General features: G+C 45.1%; 1 protein-coding gene across 1 annotated transcript in view; it reads right to left on the bottom strand.

The window, feature by feature from the left end:
- Positions 1-12,599, bottom strand: part of rtbdn (retbindin) — a 44,034-nt gene that overhangs the window by 10,913 nt on the left and 20,522 nt on the right. The window contains exons 3-5 of the mRNA XM_067973030.1: positions 5,431-5,515; positions 1,920-2,048; positions 30-141 (exon numbers count right to left, since the gene is read on the bottom strand). Of these exons, the coding sequence (XP_067829131.1) occupies positions 30-141; positions 1,920-2,048; positions 5,431-5,515 (326 nt within the window). The remainder of the gene's footprint in view (positions 1-29; positions 142-1,919; positions 2,049-5,430; positions 5,516-12,599) is intronic.

Genomic DNA, 12,599 nt, shown 5'->3' with positions numbered 1-12,599 from the left:
AGCAGCTCTAGGCATTTCACCGTTCCTACCTTATTGTAAGGAGTACATTCCGAGATGCAGGTGGCACGAATTTGATTTGACCATTTTAAATCCGAATTCCAGTTCCTGGCACAGGTCCGATCATTCTCACATGCTTTGTACCTGTAGAGGGAGAATAGAATCGTCTCAGAAAAGCCATGCCATCAGCAGCTCTCCTATTAAGCTTGTTTAAAAATGAATGAGTTCAACAGTATCACTGTCATACGAGCCATTGACATGGCCTGTGATCTAATGAACCAGCTTTTACAATGACATTTTCATCCGGCAAGTAGCCGTAAAGCCACTTCGCCGGTGGAGGCCCTCTCAGCTCAAGATGCCTCCTTCCCCATCTCTTCTGCAGGCACTGACCCACGTGCCGGTGCAGTTCCACGTGTGCCTGGTATCCTCCCTGCTACTTGCTCAAATGGCTGTTCATCTTGTGTGAAATTGTGTTGGCAAACTATTCGACTGCGGGAAGCATCGCGGGCAAGACTGACTCTATCCTCACCCATTGTGCGAGCACGGGCACAAGCACACGCACACCAGCAGGTGTCTCTAGATAGCAACCGGGAGTAAACCCTGGCTGATTTTGTTTTCCCACCTCCCGGTCATAATACCCCACAACTCCTCCAGCGGAGATCAGCTACCAAAGCAAAATGGGATTGAATCTGGAACTCTTCTGGTCTGTAAGGCTCAGCTCCACATCAGACAGTGCATTTACTAACCCACATGTAATGAGAGTGGCAGTAAGTGGGAGGTAGAGGGGCAGCTCCCTCTGGGAACTGGCTCTCATCCGACTTTTATAGCTGGCACTTCTTGATAAAATAACACTATCACAGGAACAGGTTTTCTGTCAGATTATTTTTTTTTGTTAATGAGGATATCTGAGGAAACAAGAAATTTAGTAGATTCCACCTCACAAAGTTACCTGTTGAAAAATGAGGTCAGTATGGCTAGTACTGATATTCAGTCCGCTGCACTACCAGAGTTAGGGACTACAGTCAGGAAATTAGATCCGTCTCGTCACTCTTCAGAGGCCTCACCAAGTTTATCCAGGGAGTAGCAGAGCCACACAGATCAAGAAAACACCAAGTTAAGACCCTGGTCTGTGTTGACTTAATTGACCTCAATTGGGGGAGCATCGGGACAGTAAGTTTACCTAGGTGTCCCTGGCTTAAGGATGGGAATAACAGAAATTCTTCCCCTTTGCGATCACGATCCAGTGGCCTTGGTAGAAGTGTGCTCATATGGATGTTGGGTGAGCACAGGTTCGGGCTGAAGCAGGAGGCTCCCCTCTATGAAGCAACCTGCTGGCACTCGATGCTTAGCTGGAGGGTGACCAGCACCATGTAGAGGAGGGGATCATTTTTAAAGATCTGCCTGGCCAAATTTAACTTTGTGATATGGGTTGGTAACTGGTTGGGAGGTGGAAGGCAGAAAAATAAGGATAAAGAGATTGTTCTCTGATAGGCGCAACCCCACTTCCTTCGCCCCACCATTGGCGGCCATGCTTTGAGCTGCCTAGGCCCTAAGCTCTGGAATTCCCTCCCTAAACCTCTCCGCCTCTACCTCTCCTCCTTTTAAGATGCTCCTTAAAACCTACATCTTTGACCAAGATTTTGGTCACCTGTCCTCATGTATCTTTATATGGTTTGGTGTCAAATTTTGTCTGATAACAGTCTTGTGAAGCGCCTTGGGATGTTTTACTATGTTAAAGGCGCTATAAAAATGCAAGTTGTTGATTCTTACAGGTGACAGAGATGAAAAGAGTTTATCCCCATCAGTTTGTATTTAATCTGAAAGTGAAAGGACCATATTGTGAGTCGCTGCCCAGTATACTCACTTCTTAACTTTTGAGATGTTCAGTCCCTAAATACCTGCAAGAGTATCAATGTACTTACCACTGGTCACAGAAGCCATGGCAGATGGGTACGTTCAGAAGGTGATTAGGAAGGTTCGGGTTAGCCCAAATTGCAGCATCTGGAGAGCAGCGATAGAAACAGGATAGCTGTCTGAAGAACTGCTCACACCTAGAGAAAAAGGAAATTCATTAATGGATTACAGCAGTGCCTTTCTTCTATCAATAAGACCATGGGTCCTATAATATCCCGTAATTTTTCTTTCTGCCCTTTCACTCTTTGGATCCATGGGCACCAGCAACTCTCTGGTACTTTACCAAAATGGCAATCTTCCACGTGCGCCTAGACAGTTAGTGTCGATGGCCTATTCAGCCATAGAATGCATTTACAGCAGGAGCCACTGGACAACGATGAAGTGTAAAAATTCCTGGCTGATTTCTCTCTTCCACAGCTCAGGCCCTGTGGTTATTTGTAGTTTCTGCCCTGACTAAGGTTAGCCAGCTTAACACAGACAGAGGTTAGTGCATCAGCACTTCATTACATTGTACTCCACTCTACCCTGTGTCAGGACAGTACAGGGACGGAAGTCACTGAGCAGGCAAAAACAGATATAAGAAAGTAAGAACTTATACAGTGCCTTTCACAACCTCAGGACATCACAAAACACTTTACATCCAATGAAGTACTTTTGAAGTGTAGTCACTGCTGTAATTATAGGAAACAAGGCAGCCAATTTGCACACAGCAAGCTCCCACGAACAGCATTGACTTAAATGACCAGATCATCTGTTTTTAGGTGAGGGATAAATGTTGACCAGGAGACCAGGAGAACTCCCCTGCTCTTTTTCATATAGTGCCGTGGGACCTTTTACATCCACCTGGGAGGGCAGACAGGGCCTCAGTTTAACATCTCATCTGAAAGACAACACCTCCAACAGTGCAGCACTCCCTCAGTACTGCACTGGGAGTGTCAGACTAGATTATGTGCTCAAGTCTCTGGAGTCGGGCCTGAACCCACAACCTTCTGACTCAGAGGCGAGAGTGCTGATACTGAGCTATGGCTGACATTTAATAATATAATTGGTTGAATCCACACAGACAGTTTGATATTTCTTGGAGCTCTCTTCCAGTTTAATTTGCATTTCATTTAAACTTCTGTGATGTACCTTAATTCCAATTTCTGTAAAACCATTAAGTATATTAAAAATTGATTAACCTCTAGCTGTTCCCATGTGATGGAGATAGGCCCTAGGAACTCAGTGAGACTGTTTTATAGCTTATCATCCACTGTTGGAGCTGAATTACTGACTCCTGGTCAATGACGCTCGTTCTGAGCATACTAATGGAGGCAATACAGAATCAAAAAGTCTGAGATGTGTGATAAGTTTTTTCCCATTTGTGAGCTTGTCCATAACTTTTTTTTAAAAAAAAAGTAAAAATCCTTTTAAATATTCTCAAACTCATTATGACAAAGTGTGAAAGCTTCCCCAAGGGCTCAGTTGTTAAAAAAAACAACAACTTGCATTTATATAGCGCCTTTAACGTCCCAAGGCACTTCACAGGAGCGATTATCAAAGAAAATTTGACTCCGAGCCACATAAGGACAGGTGATCTAAAGTTTGGTCAAAGAGGTAGGTTTTAAGGAGCATCTTGAAGGATGAGAGGGAGGTAGAGAGGTGGAGAGGTTTAGGGAGGGCCCAGGCAGCTGAAGGCACGGCCGCCAGTGGTGGAGTGATTAAACTCAGGGATGCGCAAGAGGCCAGAATTGGAGGAGCGCAGAGATCTCAGAGGGTTGTAGGGCTGGAAGAGGTAACAGAGATAGAGAGGGGTGAAGCCATGGAGGGATTTGAAAACAAGGATGAATACAAGCATTGTCCAGTGCGGTACAGACTCGGATAGAGCCAGGTTCAATCCCCTCTGTGCTGAATTGGCTGAATCCAGGCAAGTTACCATTGGCCCCTACACTACTCAGGATTCTTGTTTCTGATCACTGCCAGAAAATGCACATGTGAATGTTAGGTGTAGACAGACTGGCTTGGCTCTGAGTTTCCCCTTCACAGTTGAATACTCTCCCAAATCTTTATACCAGCTTGCATGTGAAGAATGGCCATTTGGGTGAGGTACCAGAGGCTACAGGCACCTGTGAACATGCACCGTAACAAGAATGTGTTTTCAGGAGCAGAACGGGGAAAGAGACATTATAGCTTTAAGAGTAAGCTACTGCAAGAATCACTCTTTCCCCCATCATGAACAGGAGGAGGCCATTCAGCCCCTCGAGTCTGTTCCGCCATTCAATTAGATCATGGCTGATCTGAATCTTAACTCCATCTACCCGCCTTGGTTCTGTAACCCATAATACCCTTGCCTAACAAAGATCTACCAATCTCAGTTTGGAATTTTTCAATTGACCCCCAGCCTCAACAGCTTTCTGGGGGAGAGAGTTCCAGATTTCCACTACCCTTTGTGTGAAGAAGTGCTTCCTGACATCACCCCTGAATGGCCTAGCTCTAATTTTAAGGTTATGCCCCCTTGTTCTGGACTCCCCCCACCAGAGGAAATGGATCCTCTCTAACAACCCTATCAAATCCTTTAATCATCTTAATCACCTCAGTTAGATCACCCCTTAATCTATACTCAGGGGAATACAAGCCTAGTCTGTGCAACCTGTCCTCATAATTTAACCCTTTTAGCCCCGGTGTCAACTGGTGAATCTGCGCTGCACCCTCTCCAAGGTTGAATTGAAATACAAAATTCTTGGATGGTGTCACTTCACCTCTGGGATCAGGAGTCAAATCCAATCCAAACTGATGGGACAGAAGTCTTCTCTGCCATGCTGGCTGTAAGGGTCCTACATGAAATGAGTTGGGGTATTTTCAGTTCAGTTGTTACTGGTCATATGCCCATAGCACCAAAATATGGCCCTTTATTCGGCATGGTTCACTAATTGGCAAGCTCAAGCATAGAGACCAGAGGATGGCTGAGAAAATGTCACACTGGTGCAATATGTGGCATCTTGGTGCATTGTCAGGACAGAGCAGAGGGAGCTTTACTCTGTGCCTAATCATACCATACTTGACCTGGTGCTGATGCTGACAGGGAGTGCCTGAAATGGAAAAGAACAAACTTGGATTTATATAGCACTTTCACAATCTCAGGACGTCCCAAAGCACTTTACAGCCAATTGAATACTTTTTGAAGTGTAGTCACTGCTGTAATGTAGAAAACACAGCAGCCAATATGCGCACAGCAAGATCCCACAAACAGCAGCGTGATAATGACCAGATAATTTGTTTTATTGATGTTGGTTGCAGCGCTCCCTCAGTACTGCACTGGGAGTGTCAGCCTAGATTATGGGCTCAAGTCCCTGGAGTGAGACTTAAACCCACAACCTTCTGACTCAGAGACGAGAGTGCTACCCACTGAGCTAGAGCTCAGGTTTCCATTCCCCAGTAGAAATCCTCGCCTTGATTAACGCAAAGAAAAACCCACTGAATTCACCTCAGGCAATTTACTGAAAAATAATTTCAAGTGAATTTTTTTTATGTTGTACTAACTTTGTACTTAAGAGTCCACATTGGTTCCAGTACTTAGTCTCTGGTGAGATATTAATCTTCTTTGCGTCCGCTTTGCAGCAAGCATCTGTAATTCAAACAAAAAGACCATGTCATTTCCAGGAGCTTAAAATTCCCAAAGAATCATTCAGACTTAAATAACTAAAATTACCCAGGATTGATTCATTGGTCACAATGGCAATTAGTAATACAGGCACTGCAATTGATTTTAGCCCCTTCCTAATTTAGTACATACTATATTTTCTTTATCCTCTTCTACCTCTAGTGCCTGTAGAACAAGCAACCTTAAACTTGGAACACATTTAAACATTTGGGACCGCTGCTCTGATGTAGCAACAGCGGAGCAGGACTGAAATTAGCCCACAAAGTCAGGCCATCCTGATTAAATTGGGACAGTTGAGAGGTATGCTACCAGGGTATAGGTGAGACGTAAAACTCACACCCTGTCCAACCTAATAAGACCACTCACTTTTGCACCAGCGTGACATTTTTCCATTTCCCACACCAGCTATCATTTCTTTCAACTAGCGCCAACCGAAGGGTGGTTTTTTGCACTATGGCGCCATGCCAACTAAGAGCTGGGTCGAGACTGCCCAAGCTTAGTGCGCATCCTGGCAACGGAGAAGGGGGACTTTCAACCCACCCCTCTGGGCTGGATTCAAACATAGTTTCCAGGGATGATGGTCGGGTGACATCCTCATTTCTGAACACTGACTCACATTTGGTAACATGTCTCACTCTCTTGAAACTTCCCTCAGGTTGGAAGTTCTGCATCTCGTTCCCTTATATCTAAGATTTTAAGCGGTGGATATTACACCCTCTAGAGCTGAGGTTTGACATTTTGCTCAATGCTCTCACCACTGCAGGTCTTCTCTGACATCAGCGTATGATACCTAAGACATCGCTAATGATCCCTGGAAGTTTTTTCCAGTAATAATCCACTCAGATCTCACAACACTGCTCTTCAAGCACACACTTAATTTGCCTTGAATTTTACTCATGTAACACTGCTCCAGCTGTCTTCTCATTTTCAGTACAGTGTCTTCTCTCACATTATTTTTAATTACAGTATTGTCTGGTTTCAAATAATAAAATGTCAGCACCTTCCTCTTCAGATTTTTTTTTTTGCTGCTGTCTCCCACCAGTTGCACAATTGTGCAAAAACAAAAACCTTCGGAATGTTTGATAACCAAGCTTTGCAGAGAATATTTCAGAATGCCTCTTCCTCCTCCACATTGCTTTAAGTTTTATGGAGGGTTTAGATCCTTAATTATCCTTATTGAAGTGATAGAGTGGAGAACAGAACACTCTGCTTCCACCTTTTGCACCCAGTGTTAGGATTAAGCTCTCCCAATCAAAGAACAGCACGGTTAGATTCAGAGTCAAGCTTGCTGTACTCTGCTCTAACAGTGGACCTCACCCTGGTATCAGAGTGACCTTCGTGTGGACCAGTGTGACATTAATGCTCTATTTAAGGCACTTGGCATCAAGATCCCTTCTAAAAATTCAGTTGCAAAGAATTCTGATGGATTTTAATATTATTTTGCCAACTCGTGTTGATATATTTTCCTCACACACGGCTGACTCCCTGATCTGTACTGAGGTAGCTGCTCTTAGCTGGGGTTGGAGGGTGTGAGTGGGGAGGGGGAGATGGAAATCAGCCACTACTGTCCTTTTAACTTTCCTGGTAAAGCACTCATTGGGTAAGGAGAGCAGTGAGCTTGACAGCGATGCCCTTCATAGTTGAATAGCTTGCCGACGCGCTCTGTTAGCTTCACATATGAGAAATGGCCACTTGGACGGGGACGAGCGGGGGGGTGGGAGGGAGGGGGGGGGGGCAAAAAAAAGACGTGAGACACCCTGGAGGAAAGGACAGGCAAACAACTGAGCAATAAAGTGACTGAAGCACGGAACCATTCGAAGATTGGGTTATCCTAATATGCCTTGCTAACGGAGGAAGGCTGCCATGTTATCTACTTATTACGGAAGTGGCCTTTTAGACACTCCATCTATGTACTTTTCAAAGACCTAAATACGTGAGGTCTTGACTTTATCATTCCTCTTGTATAACGGCATAGGTACCATCATTTGCTCTCCTTTATCTTTACACGCGGTAACTTGGTACCAAAGCGAGTTCATGTCCGCAGGGAGCTGGCTGAGTCAAAATTAACTTCACCACCTTTGGGCACAAGGAGACTTTCATCACGTATACAGGACGCACACAAGCCCAGGTCCCAGAGGTGCAACACCGCCGTTCAAATACATTGTCCTTGCTCGAGTCCTATTTTTGTATTGTCTTTCCTTTAACTTTTTTGGGGAGGGGGGGTGCAGTAAAAATAAATGCTCCTTCCCTTTTCTGTTATTGCATGCAGGAGGGAGATGGAGATCAGCCAGTCAAAGATGCGACAGGTCAGTTTTTGCAGAGGCTTCAGAAAAATAGCCGAGCGACCTACATAGAGAGCCTGTCATGTGCACCGCTTTGATTAACCCAGAGGGGCTTTCACTGGGCTTTAGCGAAATTGTAAATTAAATCTGTTTTGACAGGCCGTGCAAGGCAGAGAGGTGCCCTGGGTGGTAAACAGGAATCTCGGTTGTTCTGCCCAGTGACAACACAAGTCGCCCAGATCTCAGAATATTTTTTTATTGTCTGATCCACATAATGAAGTGTCTCATCTTATGTTGCTGGGGATCAGGTTAACTCTTTGGAGCGGTGAGTCGCTTGCGAGCGCACCCAGAGAAAAGGTTTCTAGACTTCCACAGTTTTTAAATGAAATGCTGCCAAGGAAGATCCCAACACTTTTCTCGGGTTAGTGAGGCTTCCAAGGTCTGGTCAAGTCCCTGTGTGTAACCCAATATGATTTTTAAAGAACGTTTTTTCTGAGAGGATTTGCTAGTTAATTAAATTGATAGACTGAGGCTCTCCTCTTTCGCTTCCCAGCCGGTGATTTCCGTTCATTGTAATGGGCCGAAACTCGTTGAGGTGTTTAAGATGATTAAGGGATTTGATAGGGTAGACAGAGCGAAACTATTTCCTCTGTTGGGGGAGTCCAGGGTAAGGGGGCAGAACCTTAAAATTTGAGCCAGGCCGTTCATGGGGTGATGTCAGAAAACACCTCTTCACACAAAGGGGAGTGGAAATCTGGACCTCTTCCCAAAAAGCTATTGAGGCTGGGGGTCAATTGAAAATTTCTAAACTGAGATTGATAGATTTTTGTTTTGATTTTAGGCAAGAGTATTAAGGATTATGGAGTTAAGATACAAATCAGCCATGATCTAATTGAATGGCGGAACAAGCTCGAGGGGCTGAATGGCCTACTCCTGTTCCTACGTAACTCGAAAGGCGGAAAATCTGGGCCCCACTGCTTTTCAGTACAGCAATGGGGGCAATTAATACAGCAATTACTAAACAACATAAAATCCGATGTGAACAGTCATTTAATTTTTCTTCCGGGTTTATTGATGTTTACAATTAAACTAGGCTTCTCAATTAAAAAAAATACACCCACGGCTGAGTGGTTGTGTAAGGCCCCTGGTGTGTAATTGGTCTCCGGGAGGTGCCCGACAGCACCCAGGGATGAGACTTTTTCAAGTACTTTGCCTCCCTCCCTAACAAGGAGCATGCAGCTTCTGCTCAACTTCACCCCTACCTGGCACCAATTCAATATTGGAGCATCCCAGGCTACCCAGTTACTATCCTCTTCCATCGCCCACAGACATGCACTTTATAGAATCATAGAACGGTTACAGCACGGAAGGAGGCCATTCAGTCCATCGAGTCTGCGCCGGCTCTATGCAAGAGCAATCCAGCTGGTCCCACTCCCCCGTCCTATCCCCGTAGCGCTGCACATTTTTTCATTTCAAGTACTTATCCAATTTCCTTTTGAAGGCCATGATTGAATCTGCCTCCATCACCCTCCTCGGGCAGTGCATTCCAGATCATAACCATTCGCTGTGTAAAAAAGTTTTTCCTCACGTCACCTTTGGTTCTTTTGCCAATCACCTTAAATCTATGCCCGCTGGTTCTTTACCCTTCCGCCAATGGGATCAGTTTCTCCCTATCTACTCTGTCTAGACCCTTCATGATTTGGAATACCTCTATCAAATCTCCTCTCAACCTTCTCTGTTCCAAGGATAACAATCCCAATTTCTCCAGTCTATCCATGTAATTTAAGTCCCTCATCCCTGGAATCATTCTAGTAAATCTCCTCTACACCCTCTCAAAAGCCTTCACATCCTTCCTAAAGTGCGGTGCCCACAGCTGGACACAATACTCCAGTTGTGGCCGAACCGGTGTTTTATAAAGGTTCATCGTGACTTCCTTGCTTTTGTACTCTATGCCTTTATTTATAAAGCCCAGGATCCCATATGCTTTTTTAACCGCTTTCTCTACCTGCCCTGCCACCTTCAACGATTTGTGCACATATACCCCCAGATCCCTCTGTTCCTCTACCCCTTTTAGAATTGTGCCCTTTCCAGCGAGAAGGGAGGGGGGGGTCACTGGAGGGTGATTATGAGGCTGAATCCCTCCCTAACGCAGTGACTCTGAGGTCAATTGTAGCCATTCCTAAACGCTGCCCCACTGAGAGCAGCGATTGTAAACTCATTGAGATTGATAAGAGTTACAACTATTGGACGGAACTGAGTAACTCCCAACCCCCAAACATCTCAGTGAAACTCAACAGTTCTCCCAATCTAAATGTGTTTCGTCTGACAGATGCCAAAATCTCCTGCTCTGACCTTAAAAATGTGGCAATGGCACAAAAAGTTTAGCACTGCTCCTTTGCCAGCTTACACTGGCTGCATATTAAGCAGCACAAACTATCCAGCTATGCTTTTCAAAGCTATCTTGAACTGGATTCCTTGTAAAGTTCTTTTCTTTATTTGTAATTTTTCTCAGCACGTGTCCATACATTGTTTTCATGGTGACACTGCCCTGTGCAATTTCTGACCACCAGCTGTGGTAAGTAGTAACAAGTGCATTTTTTCCTCCTTCCAACTTTTTCCCCTTCTCTCCTGAAGGAACTGGCAATCCTCTGCGGTATTATTCTGCTGGGACTGGCAATCCTCTGCCACTGTACGCCTGTGGCCACTTCATGTGTGAGCCTAGACGGTGAGTGTTAGCAGGCCATTCAAGCTTGGAGGGCATCGCAACCGAACCGGACCCCGTCACACACATGCAAATGGGGGTTTATCACTGGATAACAATCAGGTGCATGGCTGATATTTCTCCCCCTCCTTAGCCCAGACCAACTGTCACCCAGCTGAGATCAACAAACAAGTATAAATTGGAGATCCAAGCTTCCTTCGCCCCACCATTGGCGGCCGATCCTTCAGCTGCCTAGGCACTAAGCTCTGGAATTCCCTCCCCAAACCTCTCAGCTTCTCTACCTCTCCCTCCTCGCTCCTTAAAACTTACCTCTTTACCTGTCCTAAAATGCCTTTATGTTGGCTCGGTGTCACATTTTGTCTGGTAACGCTCCTGTGAAGCGCCTTGAGACATTTTAGTATGTTAAAAGGCGCTATAGAAATGCAAGTTGTTGTTTTGTTGTATGGATCAGTCCACTCACTAATGAGTCAGTTCCGCCAGGAATTATCAGGGTAGATGTGGCAATTGGATGTCCTATTGTGATTGGCACTGTCTCCATATCTGGTGAAGTTCTGGTCAGATTATCATAACATTAAGTTTTTTTGTTACAGTGGAGTGGGCTGTCGTGGGTCTCTCACTATTACAGGGAGTGCAGTCAGTGTGTCAGTCTGTTGCTGGCAGTAGCCAATAATGGGTGCCAGGTATTTGGACGATTTCTCTCAGTTCAGCCTCGGTGAGTTTTATTTTCCCAGATTGGGCTGTAAAATCCTCTCTACATTCAGTTCTCAAGCATTTCATTGGGTAGGCTTCCCCTCCAGACAAGGTCAGCCTGCACACAGCTTACGCTACAAACTGATATGATTTGGGTTCATGCCTACGATTCTCAGCAGAGTAAGCTCACAGCTTAAGCTGCGCCGTTGCACAGAGATACCGCAGGAAGGGCACTGGCTGCCTTCATATGTACCATAACAGCTGGACATAGCGTAGTCCTGCCAAAGCCTGGGACCAAGTGTATCCTGCTGTCAGTGGAGCATGCAGTGTTTGTGGGGACCAAGGAAAGGGGAAAAGAAGCAACAAAATACAATTTTTTATCAAAGAAAGACTTGCATTTATATACATTTCATGACCTCAGGATGTCCCAAAGCTGTTTACATCCAATGTAGTCCTTTAGAAGTGTAGAACTGTTGTAATGTAGGAAACGCGGCAGCCAATTTGCGCACAGCAAGGTCCCACAAACAACAATGAGATAAATGACCAGATCGTCTGTTTTTTTAGGTGTTGGTTGAGGGATAAATATAGGCCAATATACTGGGAGAGCTCCCCTGATCATCGAATATTACCATGGGATCTTTTACGCCACTTGAGAGAGCAGACGGAGCCTCGGTTTAATGTCTCATGTGTAAGACGGTACCTCCGACAGTGCAGCACTCCCTCAGTACTGCACTGGGAGTGTCAGCCTGGATTTTGTCTTCAAGTCACTGGAGTGGGACTTGAACCCACAACCTTCTTGACTATAGAGGTGAGAGTGGGTAGAGAGCGTCTTAATAGTGAAGCATAAGGCATCACAAATGTATGGGACAGGCTAGGTGGACCAGCTGGACATTTCCTGTCCGGTGTTTTCATATTTATATGACCCATGCACCTATTGGCCTTGGTGTCCAACAATGACATCGATTACAATCACTGACACAGGAAGATGGACAACCCTACAAAATATTGCGGTGAAATTTTACCAGTGGCTTCAATATTTGTCACCAAAAACTGTTTAACCTTGCAAGCAGCAGGTAGAAATTTTTCTTTTGTTGCGTTTGTTTCTCAGATCGGCCCCTGAATCTCTACACCACTAATCGCTCGGCTTAAACCTTTCGCCTGCTAATCCCCGTTTAAAGGGATTCAAGCACATAACCTCAGAACAGCATTTCCTTGTTTGCATGAATTACATGACAGTAAATCCCATTCTCCTGAGACTGGAGGATTTAATACTCGCTGTTATTCTGCATCATTCCTGTTTTACCAGGCTTCTCTCCTTCTCTCCTCTAGATTGATTGTTAGCAGACTACTTGAC

This window comes from Heptranchias perlo, chromosome 37 (genome assembly GCF_035084215.1).
Source record: "Heptranchias perlo isolate sHepPer1 chromosome 37, sHepPer1.hap1, whole genome shotgun sequence".
Classification (NCBI taxonomy): domain Eukaryota; kingdom Metazoa; phylum Chordata; class Chondrichthyes; order Hexanchiformes; family Hexanchidae; genus Heptranchias; species Heptranchias perlo.
The sequence above is the reverse complement of the archived record's forward strand: the minus strand, read 5'-3'. Positions and strand labels throughout refer to the sequence as shown.